A 21106-nucleotide genomic window follows, 5' to 3' on the forward strand; every position below is an offset into this window, starting at 1 on the left:
CCCCAGCTCAGACTTAACAAATCCATTCACAATACATCATCTCCAACAACTTGTTTGACTAAGGAGCATAAACTCTCCCTCTGATAGAAGATGTTTATGCAGGTTTTCAAACAAACCTCCAGGTCATGACCCCTCTCTCAGCAGCATCAACACAGCTGCCTGTGGTCCCCTCCTGCGGTCGGGCCCCTCCAGGCGCAGGGACCTGAGAGTGTGGACAGTGCCAGGCTGCTTCCCACCGGTTCCAGCTCCTTCCTCCTTGCCCTTGGAACGGGCAGAGAAGGTGGGGGCTCTAGCTGCCTTCTGTGTTAACCCAGGGTCTCGTTTCCTTGCCTACATCTTCTGTTGTCATGGAAACCCCAGCTCCTCACCTACAGAAATGGAGCTTCTTGCCCCTTCAGCTCAGGCAGTTTGTACTGTAGTGAGAAGAGCCTGGCAGACCTGGGCCTTCCTCCTGGCACTGCCATTTAGCAGCCGTGTGACACAGGCAGGCAATGTGCATTATGGAGCTCTGTTTCTTCCGTGTAACACTGGCCTTGCCACAGTTGTAGGCTTGGTGTGGATGGGCCTGGAACCCAGGAGGCACTTTTGATTGCCTCTCACACCTGGTTGGGAGGTAAGGGGTGAAGCCTCTAGCCTCACTTCACGGCCTGGGTTTTGTTTGTTTGCCTTTAGGTTCGGTGACTGTCCTGTTTCTAACTGCTCTTGAGAGCAAATGCCCTGCTACAAGATCATGAAATCTAGAAAAAAAGAAAGGGCTGCCAGTAAGAAATAATATGCTTTCACAAACTAACGGGGAAACTAGTGCACGCGCGCGCACACACACACACACACACACACAACATAAGGCTTCCTGAGAATACTCTGGAACCAGGGAGTGGGGTGGGCAGGAGGTGTGGGTCAGCACGGTCAGTGCCTGAACCTCTCAGTCCTTCCTAAGCAACATTGGAGAGGGCCTGAAAAGTGGCCTTCTCCCAGTAGCAGGGACCTGCTGTCCCCTGCCATTAGCCTGTTACGAAAGGGTACAAACCCTACTCACCTGCTTAGAGATTGTGGAGTTTATTCATTGTAGTTTTGACCCCTGGACAAAGAGGAGACATCTCTCTCATCCAATTTGGCAATTTTGGGGTTCCAGGCGCATTCCCCTCCAGCTCAGCCAAGCCACGGCACTGCCAACCTTTCCTTTGGGTGATGAGAATTCAGGTACAAAACATACTCACTAGGGCTCTTCCTTGTGTCCTGGACGGGGAACTGAGCTGACTGCAGGCCTGAAGTCTTCCTTGCAGAACTCTCTGTGTTTCATGTATCCATTCCCTCTCTCAACCAGCATGTTATTGTCTGCTGGTGCCGGGCATCAGACTGGATTGCAAATTGACAGCCTGCAAGCTGAAGCTGAACTACAGATATACTGTATTTGGCCCACACCATGTTTTTAAAATTTTTGAATTCTCAAAGTTTAAAAGTTTGGAAATCGCATCTAAAAATCTGATTTCAGGATTTCTCTTGGATAATTGGAAAGTTTAGTAACACTGGGCCGTAATCTCATGTGACCACATTCAAATGGAGATGAACATCGGCAACCCCTCCCACGCGTGACACAGGCCTCACCACTCACTACTGTCTCCCGGACCGAGCTGTTTCACTCCCTCCCTCCACTTGCTGGCTCCTGTAGGCAGTTTAGGTTTTGACCCTTGTTGTGAATGAGTAACAAAAACTAACATGTATTTAGCACTTAGCATGTGCCAGGCTCTATTCTAAGTATGTTGCTCATATTAACTCATTTCAGCCTCAAAAACAATGAAGTAGACACTATTATTATGCCTGGTCACTCAAGGAATATTCACTGAAGGCCCAGCCCTGCCAGGCACCGTTCTGGCAACGGAGACACAGCTGGGAACAAAACAGACAGATCCTCGCTTCCATGGAGCTTTCATCCCGCGAGGGTACAGAGAGCACACGGAATAAGGAAACAGTAAGTCAGAGGCGGATGGGAGAGGGAGCAAAATAAAGCAGGACAAACAGTCTGGGGGTGCTGCTGGCTGGGGTGGGGTGTGCAGTTGTAAATAGAGTGGACCGTATAGGCCTTGCTGAGAAGGTGACATTTAAGGACAGTCATGAAGGAGGTGAAGGGTTAAAGGGCATTCTCGGCAGAGAGAGGCTAGGAAACGCGCCTGGGGTCACACAGCTAGTAAACTGCAAAGTTGGGGTTTGAACCCAGGCGGTCTCCAGAGCCTGGCTCTTAACCCCTGCACTGTGGGGCTCCATGGAGGGGAGACCACAGAGTTACGGCTGAGGCCAGGCAGGAGCGTTGTTGCTCTTAGGGGGCTGGAGTTGCGGGTGGGGGAGGGACGAACCAGGGGCTGCGGGGAAGGCCTTGGCCCAGGGCTTGGGCTCTGAAGGTTCTGGCCTCCTGTCCTGTCCTCCCAGAGGCCAAAATGGATTGAGCACCTGCGGTCAGCTCTTTCCTTTAATCTCGAGGGGGGGGTGGGGGGGGTTCTGGGAGCTTGCCTACTGTCCCCCCAAGCCCCCGGCCCCTCCTCCTTCCAAGTATGGGGTTAACCTGCAGCAAATCCCCCTAATCCGCCGGCATCTCGGTGTCCGTCGTCTGCAGCCGGAGCCCCGGCAGCCTTAGACCGCGCCGCGCCCACCCGCGCGCCCACCCGGCCGCCGCACCCATGGGGAACAGCAGGAGCGGGCCCCTGTCCAAGGAGATCCTGCAGGAGCTGCAGCTGAGCACGCACTTCTCGGAGGAGGAGCTGTGCGCCTGGTACCGCTCCTTCCTGAAGGAGTGCCCGGGCGGGCGCATCACGCGGCAGCAGTTCCAGAGCCTCTACGCCAAGTTCTTCCCCGACGCCGACCCCAAGGCCTACGCCCAGCACGTTTTCCGCAGCTTCGACGCCAACAGCGACGGGACCCTGGACTTCAAGGAGTATGTCATCGCCCTGCACATGACCACGGCGGGCAAGCCCAGCCAGAAGCTGGAGTGGGCCTTCTCCCTCTACGACGTGGACGGCAACGGGGCCATCAGCAAGAGCGAAGTGCTTGAGATCGTCATGGTCAGTGTGGACGCCCCCTGCCCCCTCCCCTCCCCTCCCCTCCCCTCCCCTCCCCTCCCCTCCCCTCCCCTCCCCTCCCCTCCCCTCCCCTCCCCTCCCCTCCCCTCCCCTCCCCCCCCCTGCAGGACTGGGGTCACCCAAGGTCAGGGCCCCCTGCTGCTGCTGCTGCGCACTGGGCGCACTGGGGCTGCAGCTGGGGCGGGGCTGGAGGGTGGAGTGGGGTCCAGGCTTTGTGACTCTGGCTTGAGGGCATGGTGGGGGGGTCTCTAATATACTGATATTAATAGAAGGCTGGGCACTTTCCCACAGCTTCATTTTCCTCCTAAAAAAGAGTCTGGGTATTTCCTATTATTTACTTTTGTTGTTCTTCCATCCTTCCTCCTTTCCTTCTTGCTTCCTTCCCCCTCCTCCTTCCTTCCTTTGGTCATTTAAAATGCTCTGCAAAACCTTGAACGGCACACATTCAGATTCCGTAGCATGTTTCAAACACACAGTAGGAAGAGGCCGGAGTGGAGGATGTGAAATCTTGGTTCTGATGGTCCTCAGAGCTTGTGACCCCGGAGCCTCAGCTTTCTCAGCCATGTGCACCCCGGAGCCTCAGCTTAGTGTGCTCTGGCCTGAGCCCCCGATCCTCAGGCCCCTTGCAGGCCAGCGCTTCCCAACGCACATTCTCCGCCCCTGGACCTACTGGCCCAGTTCTACATCATTCGTTGTGAAGATTTTAGGTGTCTTGAAAACAGTTTTATTTGATGTAAAAGTAATTTATGAAATTTAGAAACATATGCAAAAAAAATTAAAATTATCTTTAATTTACAGAAAACTGTCAACATATTGGTATATACATTTCCAGTCTTTTAGCTATATATTTTTAAATGATTTCAGAACTATGAATTATTCATATATGATTTTTATTCTTTTTCAGTTACTATTTTATTATGAATGTTTTTCATATCAGTATATATTCTTCAAAGCCATTTTTATTTATTTATTTTTAAATCCTCACCTGAGAATATATTTTTTTCCATTGCTTTTTCAGATCAAGTGTAAGGGAGAGAGAGAGAGAGAGAGAAACATCAATGTGAGAGAGACACATCGATTGGCTGCCTCTTGCATGTGCCCCAACCGAGGCGGGGAATCAAGCCTGCAAAGGGGAGAGATACATGCCCTTGGCCGGAATCGAACCCGGGACCTTGCAGCCCGCAGGCCAATGTTCTAACCACTGACCCAAACTGGTTAGGGCTTCAAAGCCATTTTTAATAGCTGCTTAGAATTTCATCTATGAAAATGTCATAAAATTATTTAACCATTTCTATATTTTGGACAATTTGGATGTTTCTATTTTTTCTATTATATTATTTATATTTACCTTCATTTAGTATCTTTTTACCTGATCTTTTTTATCCCCCTACGTCATGCCACTTGCTTTATTTTTCTAATTTTGTTCCTGTTAAAAGGAAGAATGTTTCATATTATATAAATTTATAATCCTGCTGTCATTTGTACAATTCTTCCACCCTCATTAGGAGATACCATGAATATAATAGCCAAGCTTGCAGCTTGTAATCAGGGCACTCTGCTCAGGCCTCCCATTAAGGGGGGGGGGGGGGGCATGTGTGAAAACCTCAGGGCCTCCAGATCAAACTTCCTTGGATTGGCAGGTGGCCTGGGGTGGAGACCACATCCTCAGAACCACCTAGAGGATGCCAGGCCCAGCAGAGGCCTACAAGCTGGTGCTCCATGAGAAGAAGGAGGGGGAAGAGGAGGAGGGGGAGAAAGGGAAGGAAGAGAGAAAAGGGGGGCATAGGAGGGGAGCAGAGGGGAGGGGGAGGAGCACCCATGGCTGAGGCTGTGCAAGGTGGTGCCTGGAGCTGGAGGGGCCCCTCGAGACCACCCGTCCCTTTCCCTGACCTCAGGTGCAGAGGCACTTCTTGCTTTGCCCCCCATTGCACATCCACATATCAGGCTCCTTTGTTAGTGAGAGTGGAGGGGAGTGAGAAAGACCCTTGAATATAAACCTTTCCATGGATCCCTCAGTGAGTGGAAGGATACCTGGGAGATTTCCTGAGCCATGGGGAGACCTTTGGAAAGTTCTTGTTGATGCCTCCCCTCTCCCTCCCCCAACCATTGGAGTGCTCTCCAAGGCACAAGAGTAAGCTGGCGAGTGGCGTAATGCAAACCGAGACCAGAGTGCCTGGGTTAGAAGCTCTGCTCATCTGCTTCTAGCTGGGTGACATTCAGCAGGTTAGTTGTCAGTTTCTTCATCTGTAAAATGGGGTTGATAATGCCTCCATGCGGCTCTGAAGGTCACATGTAAAAATGCTAGAAAAGTGGCACGTGTTAAGCGCTCCACAAATGTTAGCCCTTGTTACCATAAGCCAACCCGGCCCGCTCCCAGGAGCTTTGATTCAGCAGGGCCAGCCTGGGCCTGGGAACCTGCATTTATCCACAGGCCTGGCAGCCCCTACCGCTCCTTCTCACAAGTCGTTCCTCTTGGTTTGGTGCAGGCGATTTTCAAAATGATTCGTCCTGAGGATGTGGAGCACCTGCCAGACGACGAGAACACCCCGGAGAAGCGAGCCGAGAAGATCTGGGGCTTCTTTGGAAAGAAGGATCATGGTGAGTGCTTGCTCCCTCGCTGCCTTTGTTTTACAGTCACAGCCGTTTCCTGCTGATTCCGACAAGATTGAGGCTTCCCAGTCCCAGGGCCCTGGCGGGACAGGGCTGGCCCCCCCCCCCCCCCCCCCCCCCCCCCCCCCCCCCCCGCACTGCAGGGCTGGCTGGAGGGCCTCGGGGAAGGGGCAGAGGCGGGTCCAGCCCATCGCCAGGGCAGTGGTGCAGCAGCCCCCGCTCACCCAGCCCCGTCTCTGCCTGAGAGTCTCTGCGGAGGAAGGAAGGCTTGGAAGGTGCAGGCCTGTTGTAGGAAAACACCTTCGGCTGTAGCAGAGCTGGCCCACATTGAACAACAGTAAGACGTGAAGGCAGCAGCCTACTAGAGGTTTGTGCGCAGACCCTGGGTTTGGAGGAATTCCAGCTGCTTTCTGTTTAAGTGGGGCCTCAGTTCGTGGACACTGGAGTTTACTTCGCTTGTTTTAAAAAATGCTTTCTGACGGTCAGGGCGGGGCAAACCTCAGCTCAGTTTGCGTCGGAATCAGGATGGAGTCCCAAGAAAGTGGGATCTCAATTTCTGTGGTTTCACTTAGGAAGTTAATGTGGGTCCCCCGAGAAGCGCTGCCAGGTCAGCTTAGATTTAAATTAGATGGCAGGAGATTTATTGGGGAAAAGGCCTCTGGGGAGAAGTGGGGAGGGATCTAGAGAAAGCTGGGAAAGCCATCAGACTGCAAAGCAGATGGGACCCATGTGGGTAGAGAGGCAAGGAGGGAAGGCGGGGTGGGGAAGTCTCAGGCTGCAGTGCTGTTCTACGGAAAGTTTGGCAAAGCTCATGGGGTGTCCTCCAGCCCCTTCTTCCAGGACCTGGCCTGGCTTGGTATCCTGCCTGTCCAGGCTTCCCCGGGAGCAGCCTGTGGGGAGTGTGGTTTTGCATTGACCAGCGGTGAAGGATTTCAGAACTGGGCAGCTGGGGCTGCTGGTGCCCAACACTCATGGCCATCGTGGGAAGGATAGTAGAGGAGTTGATGTCAGGAGGTGTTGCAAACTCATGTGACCACAGGGGCTCAGATGATGAAAGTGAGAAAAGTGAACAGTAGCCCTACTAAGCATGGGGACTGGCAAATAATAGAGAGTAGGTTTCTGGCCTGATGGCTTCCATGTGGGAATGCAGAGCCTCATCATATGATCTTTAGAGAGAGGAGCCAGCATTTGAGACTTTTAAAATCTGAAGTGTCTCAATTGATGAAATACTGCATGGCCCAAGCATATCTCAGGGTCCAGTAGTGGTCCTTTGTGATCTCTGGGACATTCTCTCACCAGGGCTCCAGGGCCCAGGCTTCAGCAAGACATTAAATAAGGGCAGATAGAAATGACACTGGCCCTACTAATCTGCTGTCTAGGAAGAAGTCAGAAAAGCAAGACGGTCACTGGCTCTAGGGCCAAAACCAGGGTGAGGCAAGGGAGGTGCCTGGGCACAACACTGAAGGGAGCACCCATCCTCAGGGCCCGCCTGTGCTTGCAGGGCCCTGAAAGTGAGTGCCTACTTAGATTGGGCAGGGTAGGTGCCTCACTTGCTTTGCCTTAGTCCCAGCCTTGATGCCACTGCCCCTCTGAGCACCTTCTCGTTTGCACAGATCCTGGCTGTTTAAGATGACTCCCTGTGGCACCTCAGCCCCACTGGCTCTTTAACCCCCTTCATGACATCCTCTGGGTCTGCGATGTACTGAGTCCCCTATTCTGCTACTTGTTAACCTAAAATCCATTGCAGGTGAACATCACCGGAGGTAGTGGTGTTAGGCTGACATATTACTCCGGCCAGGTGATGTGTGCGTTTTCTTTCACGTGGCCCACCTTGGGACAATGCCTCACTCCAGAACTGATGATGGGAGTTTCAAGCTCTTTGTGAGACTGACAGGGCAGCTGGGATTTTAAAACCCAAATTTCACCACCTATTCCTATGTAGGGAACCAGCCTGCATCTTAATCCGGGATTAAGATTAAGGATGTTCAAAAGGCCTGAAATTTAAGCTAATGGAAGTGCAATTCCATTCAGCCGAGCTTTGTTGGACACCTACTATGTGCAGGCAACTATGAGCATAACCATGATCTGAAGAGCACCTGTCTCATTTTAGAGTTATTTCTACATGTGACAGCCTTCCCCACCGGACAAAGAGTTTCCCCCGGCCAGGGACTTTATGTCACTCCCTCCTATGCCACACCCTGCCCTCTGTCCCCTGAAGTGACCTCAGCCCCAAACACGGTGGCTCTGGCTCAGAGGAAAAGCTAGTGAACAGCACTGAGCTGGATAGAACTGGATACAGTAGGTGGGGGCAGGCTACCTCTTGGTCCCACATGGGGAGGTGGCTGGAGGGTGCAGAGATGCACAGGGAAGAATCGTGGGGCTGTCAGCTGAGGACCACAGGGCTGCCCATATGCTGGGGGTGTGGTCAGAGGGGCCTCTTCACAGGCCAGGCTCTCCCTGGCACCACACCGGACCCCTCAACTTTCACTCCCTTCCCCCGGAGCGGATGCTGTTCCCTACTTCTCAACTGAAACTCTGTTTGATTTGCTCCATCCCCAAAAAGGTCTTCCAGAACGTGAGGCTTGGGACCTAAGGTGATGCTCAAACTATTTAATCCCCAGCAAGGCAGAGGCACCGGCCAACCAGAAGAGAGCCTAACACTGAAATGCATCCTGGACCCCTCAGTAGTGACAGTCATTAACCCTCTCATTGCGGGCTCATGAGGAGGTCCAGGGGACAAGTTGGGTATCTGGGGCAGGGGCGGCAGTGGGCATGCCCTGGGGCACTAGGACTCAAGGTTTTCATGAGAGATGCACCTGCACAGGGCATGCTGGCGGGTGTCGGCCTTGTCGCAGCTCGACTCAGCCAATCCTGACTAATGTTTTTCTCCCATTCGCAGATAAACTTACAGAGGAGGAGTTCATCGAGGGGACCCTGGCCAATAAGGAAATTCTACGGCTGATCCAATTTGAGCCCCCAAAAGTGAAGGAAAGGTTAATGGAAAAGGACAAGAACCCCTGATGCCAACCGCTCAGCCTTCCTGCCTCCCCTTACCGCTCATAAACCCTCGCACGCAGGTGCACACGCGCATGCGCACAAGCACACCCAGCAGCCGAGAGAGGCCTCCAAACCCCCCGCACATTAAACCCGCAGCCCAACTCCCTGCCCGGTGGAAGTGTCTTTAGCAGTCTACTGCTTCTTTCCTCCCCGTCACAACCGCCAGCCCTCCCCTGCCCACCAGCCCATGCCTCCCATGATAATCCCAGGATTAGGTCACAGGAGTCCTAAATATCCCCCCGTGTAAGCTCCTTTGTGGATTGCTGGGTAAGCAGGTTCCAATAAATGCAAGAGTTGCGGGGCACACGGCGGCTGGTTGTTCTCGAACTGGAAACGGAAACGAGTTCTGCGGGCTCAGCCTCGAAGGCGGGGGCGTGTTGCCATTGCAGTCAGACCAGGGTGCTGGGGCTGTGGTGTGAAGGAGGGGGACAGGGCTCAGGGAGCAGAGGGGACTGCAGACCTGGAAGAGGCCATTTCAAGTGGGGAGGTTACCGTGGAGACGTGCAAAGCACTGTGAGATGTAACAGGGGGGGCTGCCTGGCCCAGAGGGTCAGAGAAGGTGTTCTTGATGGGGGAAAGGGCAGGGCGGGGAAGCATGGTGTCTCAGAGAGACCCGAGGCAGGAATGAGCATTTCCTGTGAGGAGGCCAGGGCGGTGAGCGCAGAGGGAGGAGGGACAGCCCATGGGGAGTTAAGCCTGAGAGGCAGGCGGGGCCAGACCACACCAGGCCTTCCCTGCAGCCCTGGGAAGCATTCAGCTTCCCCTTGGGGAGAGTGGGCACCATTGTGGGGTTGGGAATAGGGGGGATCTATGTCTGTAAGGGTGCCCTCGGAAGGGTAGAAATAAATCAGACGGCAACACTGGGAGCAGGGGCCTGGAGATGACATCTTCATAGTTGCCTGGGTGGCCTAGGCTGGGGAACAGCAGTGGGCTGGAGAGAATGGGGCCACTCTGGAGGCACCCAGGAGGGAGAATCCACCTGGCCGGCTGCAGGTGGAGGAGGGCGGAGTAAGGATGGCAAGCAGGTGTGTGGCTTGGGTGCTGGAGGAATAGTGTTGCCACCTGCCCAGATGGGAAATGGTGTTATCTCTGCTTTCAGGGGATAATGGCAAGTCTAGTTCTGATATGGTGAGAGGTAAAGACAGGTGTCCTGGAGGCTCCTCGTTTTAGAGACAGGAAGAGGAGGCCCAGAGGCAGCTTGCCTGGGTCAGCCAGCTCATGAGCAGAGGCCAGGCCAAGGCTGCCACTGGCTGCATTGCCTTAGCAGAGCTCCGGGGCCTGGGATACCCCAGAGGTCACTCCTCCAGTGGGTTCTCAAGATCACTGGAGTCATTATTTGGAAGGCCCACTTATTCTCCAGCTTTAAGTTCCAAGATGAGGTGAGAAAAATATACAGATGTCCTGGACACTTCACCCACCCGTGTGCAACCCCCTGAAGCAGAGGAGTCTCAGCTGGCTGGAGTTGGGGATGATTTCTGCCCCCACCCCCTGCTTTAGCCACAGTGATGGCACAGTCACCACCACCAGAGAGTGCTGCTTTTTGTGGAGGGGGAACTTGAGAGTAATCCTAAAACTTAGGTATGAAGCCAGGCATCCTGCTAGATGCTCAGGCTTATGTCAGTGATGGCAGTGTTATCCCCATGGTATAGATGGGGACACTGAGGCCACGAAGTGAGAGTAGGATTGGGTACTTAAACTCGAGTCCCTTTGATGGCACTAGGCTGCCTCGATAGGATGACCTGGAGATGACAGGATAGAGAATTCTGTGATCCTACAACATTGAAGCTGGAAGGGAGAGGGGGCTACACAACATCTGGTCCAGTGGGTTTGGGAGGAGGAGAGTTAAGATTAAAATCAACTGCCAAGACACCCCTCTGGTATCAGACACTGTGGGCCACCCAGGAGCCAACACAGGGGAGAAGAAAGACTTGGGTCTAGCCCAGGGTGGTCTCTTGATAGAACCGAAGGGCTCAGTGCCTCCTATAGTGCTCCTTCTCCGCCCCCCACACCACTTTCTATGAATGACTCTGGCAGGTTGGGATGTGAGGTTGGGGGCTTTTCTCTCTGAGGTCAGGGCATCCGTGTCACTTGAGTCTAAAACGATAGATACTGCATAATGACAGTGTTGGTCTGAGGTTCAGTGAGAGACGTAAAGGGGCCACTGAATCTCCTACTGGCCAGGGAAGAACCCAAGAGTGGTGGCCTAATTAGCACATCTTACGTTAGCTTGGGGTGCCCAGGCTACATGGCCCGGGGTCCTGTATAGCTCTAGGGCTGCCGTGGGGAAGACACTTAGAGAACCCAGAATCAGTGTCAAGCCCAACATGACGGGTGAAAAGAGAAGGAAGGAAGGTAGTGATGAACTATGTCATCAAGACTCTTCCACATGCAAGGGTCAGAAGTCCCGACACGGATTGTTGTGGCACAAATAGGAATCTACTGATTCATGTAACTGACGTGCCAGGAGCAGCACTAGGTGTAGGTCTTGCTGGGTCAAGGGACCCCCACAGTGTTTCAGGGCTCCTTCTCCATCTCCTGGGTCAGCTTTCTGCTGCGGGGCCTCCATTCTCAGGCAGGCTTTCCCCCGTGCTGGCAAGAGGCCACCAGCAGATCCAGGCTGACTTCATGTTTCTAATTTCAGCAGAAAAGAGAAAATGACTTTCTATTGTGAGCCTTAGCCAAAATCCCAGGACTGTCTCTGATTGGCTAAATGCCCATCCCTGATCCAATATCTGGTGCCAGGAGGAAGTCATGCTCAGACTGGCCGGGCAGATTTTCATGTCCATCCTTGGGGCTGAAGGTGGAGTTGGGATAATTCAACTTCTGGGACCAGGAGTGGGAGATGTGTGGTTTCCAAGAGGAAAATGAGGATGCTATTAGTATAAGACGGATGAATTATAAAAACAGATGTCCACTATGGACACTTCGGGAAGTCCCTTCACCTCTGAATTTCTGCTTCCTCGTGTACACATGAACTTGAGGGCAGAGATGTGTCTCATCAAGAACAATAAGCCAAACTGCCCTGTCCCCTACTGCCATCTGCTCTCGCAGGATCCCAGCCTCGTGTGTGGTGCCCCTCGGGTATTTTTTAGCATCCTCACAGATTCACCAACATTCCCCTCAGTGCCAGAAACAGTGCACCGATTCTCTTGGGCATGAGAGACCTTCAGCTCCAGCGAGAAACAAATGCGAAAGAATCAACAAAATACAAATCAAATTTAAAAACTTGCTATTTTATTATTTTTTTGAATTTATATTTATTGTTGAAAGTGTTACAGATGTCCTATTCCCCCCCCATTGACCCCTTCTACCCCGTACCCACCCCCCCCCCAGGCCTCCGCCACACTGTCGTCTGTGTCCAGGGGTCACGCACACGTGCATGTAAGTCCTTTGGTTGATCTCTCCGCAGCTCCCACCCACCCCCGCCTTCCCTCTGAGAATCATCAGTCTGTTCAATAAACTCATTATTTTAATCATTAGCAGGACAAAAGTGAGCAGTGTGTGCGTGTCACCTCATGTGTGGAGTGAGGGTGACAGACATATTTACAAATGCTATGGAAAAACAACAACTTCCTTCTCCTATTAATGACAGGGTCCTGGATAGTTAATAAATAACCCCGACAGCATCTGCCACTCCCGGAGCATTTCTGTCGTGTCTCACTTGATGCGTTTATAGAGGGCACCCACTCTGAAGCAGCTGCGCGGGGTACGCGCCGGGAAGGCCGCATGGCCCGGGCTTTCCAGGAGCGAAGCAGCTCATGAGAAGTGGCAGGGACATTCGCAGAAAGGAAAAATCAGAACACATGACTGCACTGGGGATAATCTGGACACTGAAAACCAAGCTTCTGCCTGCACTTGCCTGTGCCTTTGCTTCGGTCTCCCCAGGCACAAAGCAGAGCCAGGACCAGGCGAGGGAAAGATGAGCAGTGGCCTCAGATGCACAATTGAAGGGGAGGGGGCAGAAAACTCACTAACCAAAATAAATAGTATTTTAATGCAATCATTTAAAAATAAAAATTAATGCTAAAATGTCCATAATGAGCAATATTAAAATGTTCAGTAAAGCCAGGATCATAAAAGCATGAGCTGGACTGACTCTCCTCACCCTCACTGTGGCCCTGGTTTCAGCAAAACATTATTTGTATAATGGCCCGTGGGCTGTAGTTTGCGGATTTGATTTTTTAAATTATTGGATTAAAATAGTCCTGATCTTGAGAATTGAGTTTTCTTTAGTTCTCTCTTAAATTTGACACCCTCGCTTGCCTCCCGTCCCAGCCCTATTGCAAAGTGTCCCTGAAAAGAGTTGCCAGGTAAAATACAAGGTGCACAATTAACATGGAATTTAGATAAAGTATGTCCCATGGGATATACTTATACAGAAAGGTTATTTTTTATCTGGAATTCAAATTTAATTGAGCATCATGTATTTTTATTTGCTAAATCTGGCAACCCTACTTGAGAAGTAACATATAGAACATATAGTATTTAGTCCCATGGCAACATACCCCACCCACATGCACATACATTTTACACACTATGAAACTGACATTCCTGGGCACTGACACCCCCTTCTCATAGGATGAGATCTCCTTTGATCTTCTGTCAGCTTCTTGCCTCACAGTTTCAGCCACTGAGCCAGACCCTAATTGCCCCTCAGCCTCCGGAAGCACCCTCTTCTCAGGGTCTGGAGCACAACTCCGATTCCTCCTGGGCAGACCCAGCCCCACAGGCCCGGCCCTGCACGTGCCCCTCTGCACGTCAGCCCAGCCCCATCCCTTCACCGGGCCCCTCCGGCGTTCAGCATCCATTCCCATAGGGGGAGTAGAATTCTGACCAGCGGGGATCAGGTCAGGGAGAGCAGTGGGCAAGCCTGGAGCACCAGTGTGGCAGCGGCAAACCAAAAATGGCAGAGAATGGGAGGGCAAGCAAGGCTTGAAGAAGCCAAGCTCAGAAGGGCGGGAGCCAGAAAGGGGAGGAAAGGACCAATGACAACTTTCAGAGAGGCCTGGGAGCTGGGGCCCACCCTGAGAGGAAGGAAGGGGTTGTTATGAATCAAACAGAACTTCTGCGGACCATGGATGAACAACTGAGGTGGCAGAGGAAGAAAAGGCTGGACGAGAAAAGGAATCAGGCTCTGGGCGGCGTGGGGTTCCACACTGTCTGAGGAGGGCTGGCATGTCACAGCTGGACAGTTGACTTCAGATCACCACGGCTCTGTCCCGTCATTGTCTAGCTCAGGAGGCTGTTAGTTCCTGCACACCCCAGCTTGCATCGGAATTACCTGGGATGCTTGTCACACAGCTCCCATTGCTGGCCGTCACTCCAGGCTCACTCTCTTAGGACCTGCCAGGAGTCGAGCTTTGCATGTGAAACCTTCCCAGGTGGTCCTTTTACACCCTAAGCCCAGCCTCAGGTGTAAACCTTGTGCCATAAGGGGTAAAGGAAGAGATGCTGGCTGCCCCCTATTTCATAACAGGCATCGCTCTACATCTTGGGCCTCCGCTCACTTGAATTTACAGCCCACCCTGGAGGCCGGTGGTCATTCTGGAACACATGGCAGTGGGGGTTAGTAGATGACAATGGCAGGCAGAGTAGTGAGTGTTCACATAACCTCATCAGAGCACGAAGAATCTTGAGACAGACTTCAGGTCAAAGTGGGCCCAGTGCACGGGAAGAGTGGTGACTGCACCCACAGCATCCCCTCCCTCCTCCAGCTCAGGAGCCTGCCTACATCTCACTCTCTTCGAGAATCTCCTCCATGGTATGGGCCAGGGTCAAGTCCCCCTCGCTGCTCTCAGACAGGCTGCCACCCCAGCGCCAGGCTGTGTGGCCGCGGGGGGACCGGGCCCCCTGCTCCCCCTGGCCCTGCACGGTCAGCTGCAGGAGCTGCCCACTGCCGGGCGAGGACAGCGGCTTCTGCAGTGCCCTGGCACTGCCTCCCTGGGAGAGCTTCTTGGGACACTTCCCCAGGAATCGGAAGTTCTTCTGCAGGGCCCAGGCTCTGCAGCCCGAGTGGTGGGCCAGCAGGAAGCGGAGCCAGTGCCTCCGCAGCTCGGCCTTCACCTGCCAGGCAAGAGGAGGGCAGTGTTACTGTCTCGGAGTCATTTGGTAGTGGGTCCACTCAACAGGTATGTATTGAGAGGCTACTCCATGGGACCCGTGGGAAACTTGTCTTCAAATTGGGGGAGATGAACAAGAAGAGCGAACAAACACCTGGGAGCCTCGAAGATGGTGTTGGCACCGTGAATCCACAAGCCGGACAATGGGGAAGGAGACAAAAATTTGGGATATGGTTAAGCAGAGGGAAAAGGTGTTGAGGTGGCATTTGCGAGGTGGCATTTGAGGCCCGCCTGATGGGTGAAGAACAGAAGCAGCAGCCATGAGCAGGGTGGAACAGGGTTTGCTGTCAAGGAGCTTGCACTCCAGTGGGAGGAGACAGAAATCAATATTTAAACCTGGACAGGGGAAGGGGAAAAGGAAGGGGAGGGGGACTGGAAATCTGCCAACTCTATGGTCAGGAGAAAACTGTTCTGGCCTCTGCCCCTTTCAGGCCTCTTTCCAGAGGAGCAGAGAGCTGGTTGGGGATATGTAATAATATTAATAATAAGAATAATCAGCCCTGGTCAGTGTGGTTCAGTGGTTGGCACGTCAGCCCACCCACAGAGGATCACAGATTGGATTCCCAGTCAAGGGCACAAACCTGGGTTGCAGGTTCGATGTCCAGCCCCGGATGGGGCACCTGCAGGAGGCAACCAATCGATGTGTCTCTCTCACATCAATATTTCTCTCTCTCTCTTCTTCTCCCTTCCTCCTCCCCTCCCTTCTACTCTTTCTGAAAAGCAATGGAAAAAATATCCTCAGTGAGGATTAGCAAAAAAAAATTAATAAAAATAATCCTAGTTATCAGGTATTGGGACTTTACCATGAGCTCAGCATGCCCAGGGCAACATTAGAGGATAGGGGTAGTTAGTCCCACTTTATAGATGAGGAAACTGAGGCTCAAAGAGCCACAGTGACCTAACTGAGCTCCTAAGTGAGTGAGTGACAGCTTGAGTCCAGATTTTTGGACTCCGAAGTTCAAGCTTGTTTCCTCTCTCACACTAACACTCCCAGAACGTCTCCAGCAGGGCCAAGGTTGGGTTTCTAAGCTTCCTTACACTCATCCCATCCCCTTTTCCCATTTCTCTAAGCTGCCTCCTGCTCTCACCCCTAGAAGTACAAATCTGTCCCATTGCATGATGGTCACTGAACACTCCCCATGGCCCCAGCACAAAAGACAGGAAACCCTGGGGACAGTAGGACGCCAGGCCAGCCTCACAGGAAGCTAGGATGGGAGCATGGAAAACATACCTCTCCATTGGCAAAGCAATACTGCAAGGCCACAAGCAGTCCCTGCAATGAAGAGAAGAGGCGGCATGAACTTTGATTCGGTAGAAGATGTGTCTGAGAGTTACTTGGAAAGTCCAAAGGCCTTCCTGTTCCGAGCAGCCCACAGGAGAGGCAGGCAGCTATGCTGCTTGCACTGACCATGAGGTCTCTTCTTACTGTGACACCCACCATGCACATCAGCCTCAGTGTTTGCTTAGGTGCTCATAGGTCAGTGAGAGGATTTTATCATTCATTCAACTATGCAAATACTGTCCGAGCCCACTGCCCCATTTCTACTCGTCCATAGTGGCTATTGGCTAATTTTTTCCTTCACTTGAATCCTTTCTTCTTGGAAACTGACCCCCTTACTCCCTAGACTTCTGGTAGGGTCAACCATATGCTCCCCATGTTCTAGGATGACCATCACCACAATATAATCAGCCCAAATGGTCATGTGACCCAAGCGAGGCCAAGCTGAGTTCTTTTCACTGGAAAGCAGAGAGAGTTGTACTCTCTTCCTTAGGCTTGCCAGTGTTGTAGCTAATGTAAGCTGGAGCGACTTCCGGGCATCTTGCCAGCTACATGGTGAAAAACCATCTGAGAATGATGTCAACAGAGAGAAAAGCAGAGGCTGGAGATGGTGGAAGGCAGAATTCTGATGATATTGTTTGAGTATCTGGATCCAGCTATGCCCGATTCTCACATTTTTATTTATGTGAGATAGTAAATACCCCTTTCTCTTGTCAAAATATTTCTTTTGAAATGATAGATAATGTCACACCAGTGGTTTCTCATCACACTAAGAGTAAAATAAAATGTCACCACAGAAGGCAGTAAGGTGATCTGGGCTGTGTCTGTGTCACTGACTTCACCCTGTACCATGCTGCCCCTCAGCCACTATGTTCCAGCCACACAGGCCTCCTGGCTTCCCCAGCATCTCAGGCTCGTGTATTTTGTTGTATATCTCTGTGGGCCAAAACAATCAAGGTTTATCATCTCACAGACTTTCTATGGGCCCAGAATCTGGCAGTGGCTCAGCTGGTAGTCTGGCTCAGGGTCATTTTTCAGGTGGAAGTCAATAGGTTGGTTGGAACCTCGTCATCTGAAGGCTTGACTTGCTTTCACGATGGCTCACATGCCTGGCAAGTTGGTGCTGGTTGTTGGTAGGAGGCCTCAGCGCCTCTCCAGAGAGCTGCGTGAGTGTCCTCATGACACCGTGGCCGGCTTCCTCCAGAGGGCGCAATTCAAGGGAGCAAGGCAGAAGCCACAATCTCCTTGTGACCTGCCCTGAAAAGTCACATACCTTCAAGTCCACACTACTTTAATGGTCACACGTCCCCTGTATTCAGTGTGCGAGAGGACTACACAAAGCCTTGAACACCAGGAGATAAAAAGCGTTGGGAGCCACACTGGAGACCGGCTACCACAGCCCAGCTCCTCAGGCCCCTTCTTACCTTTTGTCTTCTGAACCTCCCTTCTTTCAAATCTCTGCCTAACTCACTCCTCAAAATTCAGGTCCTAGCTCAAATAGCACCTAAAAGAGAGGACTTTCTTGACCACTCAGGGTGACCATTCTAGTCTCTCACAGAACTCTGTTTTATATTTTATATTTTTCACAACGCCAGAATTATACTATTTATTTGTCAAGGTGGTTATTATTTGTCCCTATTCCCGGCCACCCAAACAAGACTAGCATCTTCACCTAGTCTTCACTGCCAGGACCCCAGCACGTAAAACAAATGCCTGGCGCATAATGGGAGCTCAACAATATTTGCTGAATGAGTGAGTGAAGGGGTTGGGTTTCTGTCACAACTAAAAGAGCCTTGACTTGTACATTGTCAGGCACCTTGTAAAATACGATAGGACCATTTCTTTCTGTTCTCTCCCTAGTTATTTATAATTGTGGACACAAGGGTCATGATGAAAACAACAGGCCACCTTTATATGGCATTTTCAATTATAAAGGATTTGTGTCCGGGAAGTTTCAATAAAGAGGTCATCTCTTGACGTCGGAAATTTTTTCTGGATTCATTGCTTAACTGCCAGAGGTCTGGAATCAAAGACGCTTGAGCTGATGTTTGTTTCCACTGTTTTTCCAGACTCCTACGCTTCCTGATCTGTTAAAGTCACATGTGATAACCTACATGCCATGGCTTGCCCTGTGACGTGAGGGTCTGTGGGACTCGGGCTGTGTGTCTGATATATGAAGCTGGCTATGTGTACAGGACCCAATTCCTTGAGTGTTTACGGGAAGAAGCTCATAGAATGCCAGAACTCACCAGGAAAAAACACATTCCAACGTGAAGGCCACAATGCAGGCTGCCTCTCCCACTTCTCTTAAGAATATTTCTCTCAACCCTGTTGCTGGTAAGGGAGGTTCAGTACTGGTAAAAATGATGAAATTGAGAAGGAATTATAAAATATGGGGGAAGATTTTTATGCTCTTCCTCATGGAAGCCAGAAATCTTCATGCTGGCTGTCACATCAATCAAATGCTTGGGTTCTCCCCACCAGTGTGGAATTTTCCTCCTCTTATGCAGCTAGGTATTCCAAGGATATAGCTCCTAAACAGGACATGGTGGTACCAGTTAATCACTGCACACATGCAACCTCATTGGCGGTTCACAGGGGCCCTGTCTAGTTGGCAGGGCCAGTGGTATTCGCCTCTGGGCACATGTATTAGCAGCGTGGCCTAGACCATGCAGCAACCTCACGAATGAGCTAGCTAAAATAGGGTTCCACATCACAAGCATGTCTTCATTCCCTCGGGTTTTTGATTCACTGTTCCTGGAACATCCTGGAGTCTGGTTAACTCTCATTCTAGATAAAGCAAGCGAGATGGGAGAGGTGCCACGAAACATGCCTCACCACCACTTAGCAGTCGCTCCAGAGATTCCTTGATGGTAAGAAGCTGATGAAAATCGCTAAGCAATAAGCCCTTGGAGGAGTGAAGGTCCCTCCACAGCAGCAAGAAAAGGAAGCTGTTGGATCCAGTGCTGATTCCTGCTGATTCACTATGCTAGAACCCACCAGATATGCGCCCGCTCATCTGCCCACCCATATTCTCACCTCCGCCAGGTGGGATGGAGGGGAACAGTGCAGGGCTATTCAGAAGGTGGGAGGCCTCTAACTATGCGCAAGCCCTCCAAGTGTGTTTTCTGGCTCAGCCTGCAGAGCCACTCTGATTGCTCGCATTCCTCAGTATTGCGCAGTGGTGAGCAGAGCTCCATGTGGCTGTAGAACCAAATGACGCAGTGTGGTAGCTGGTCTCCAGAGGGGCCCCAACGATTCCTCCCCTCCCTGTAGGCATGTGCTACTCCTCACATCAACAGGTGGACCTCGCCCTAGCTGGTTTTGTTCACTGGTTAGAATGTCAGAAGGTCCCGGGTTTGACTCCTGCCAAGGGCACATACCTTGGTTGCAGGCTGCATTCCAGCCCTGGTCAGGGCAGGTGCGGGAGGAAACCAATCGATGTGTCTCTCTCAGATTGATGTTTCTCGCTCTCTCCCTTTTACTCTCTCTGAAAGCAATGAAAAAAATATATTTGGGTGAAGATTAAGAAAAAAAAAAAAAGAGGTGGGCCTTGCCTAGCCCACTGGTTGCTCAGTGGTTGAGTGTCAACCAAGGAACCAAGAGGTCACCAGTTTGATTCCAGGTCAGGGTACATGCCAGGGTTGTGGGTTCAATCCCTAGTCGGGGCATGCAGGAGGCACCTGATGGATGATGTTTCTCTCTCATCGATGTTTCTATCTCTCTATCCTTCTCCCTTCCTCCCTCTCTAAAAATCAATAAAAACAATTTTTTTAAATGTATGCTTATAAAAATATAATTTAAAAAAGAAAGAGGTGGACCTTATTTTTCCTTTGAATCTGGGACGAACTTGTGACTCCTTCTATCAATGCAATGTGATAAGAGTGACATTCTAGGACTTCCAAGGCCATACCTCAAGAAAGTTGGAGGTTTCTGCTTTCTCTCTCTCAGAACATTTGCTTTTGGGATGCTCTGACAGTCCAGCTGCTATGGTGAAGATGCCTAAGATACATGGAGAGGCCAAAGAGGGGAGAACTGGGACTCTCTAATTGATAGCCTCCGCTGAACTCAGCTAACAGCCCAGGTCAACGTCTAGCCACGTGAATGAGCCATCTTCAATGTTCCAGCACAATCAAGCCTTCAGATGTTTGCAGCCCCAGCCCAAAATTACATGTATCAGAAGGACCACCCTGCTGAGTCCAGATAGCCCAGTTCATTGACTCATTAGAGACAATAATATGGCTACTGCTTTAAGCCATGAAATTTTGGAGTAGTTTGTTACATAGCAATAGATGCCCAAACATGCTCCCTTGCCGGGGAGTATGATAGGCTAGAACTCCTTCTCAGAAATCTGTCCCTTAGGGGAAAAAGACCACCAAAAACTACTGATATAACAGCTGCAGCTTTTTGTTGTTGGTTTGTTTTTGTTTTGTTTTTTCTAATTTGGGATTACCTTTGAAAGAAAATTAAGACCAAACAATATAGGAAACCCAAATTACTAAACCTTAGCTTTTGAAATTTCCCAAAAGATTGACATAAATTAAACATGGTTTCGTAATGAAAAATAGTTACCGATTGGTCCTCTGGGTCAGCTCAAAGCCACACAAGATTCAGCTCTAATAGGAGGAAAAAGCCATTGTCCACTACTCAGACTGCTCCTCAGGCTCTGTCCCTGTGGCCTTTTGGGAATGTGCAGGGGGCAGGCACATTGTCTCCTCTCTTTTCACAGAATCGCAGTACCTGACCCTGTCTGCTGCCAAGTCTGTAAGACTCCAATACAGGGAATTGAGTGTCTCTTGGTTCTGACCCTGAGGGGCATGGTGGAATAATAGTTACAAGCAAGCGCTTAACCTCTGCATACAGATCTCCTATCTGGCACTTATTAGTATTTGCAAGTTCTCCTCTGAGTCTCAGTTCCTTCATTTTTAAAATGGTATAATATAGTCATACCATTTTAATTCCTCTGCTGG

General features: G+C 51.1%; 2 protein-coding genes across 2 annotated transcripts in view; one reads left to right on the forward strand and one right to left on the reverse strand.

Moving 5' to 3' along the window:
- The first annotated feature begins 2672 nt into the window (after window positions 1–2672).
- On the forward strand, window positions 2673–8702 carry RCVRN (recoverin). Its single transcript, XM_016222453.2, has 3 exons — window positions 2673–3053; window positions 5558–5669; window positions 8581–8702. Exons 1-3 carry the CDS (start codon window positions 2673–2675, stop codon window positions 8700–8702), a joined length of 615 nt encoding a protein of 204 aa, XP_016077939.2.
- A 5763-nt stretch (window positions 8703–14465) lies between these two features.
- The window catches only part of GLP2R (glucagon like peptide 2 receptor), a 59815-nt gene continuing 53174 nt past the window's right edge, over window positions 14466–21106 (reverse strand). Inside the window, exons 12-13 of the mRNA XM_016222409.2 lie at window positions 16089–16130; window positions 14466–14801 (exon numbers count right to left, since the gene is read on the reverse strand). Coding sequence (XP_016077895.2) covers window positions 14466–14801; window positions 16089–16130 — 378 coding nt within the window. The remainder of the gene's footprint in view (window positions 14802–16088; window positions 16131–21106) is intronic.

This window comes from Miniopterus natalensis, chromosome 17 (assembly GCF_054644295.1).
Source record: "Miniopterus natalensis isolate mMinNat1 chromosome 17, mMinNat1.hap1, whole genome shotgun sequence".
Classification (NCBI taxonomy): Eukaryota; Metazoa; Chordata; class Mammalia; order Chiroptera; family Miniopteridae; genus Miniopterus; species Miniopterus natalensis.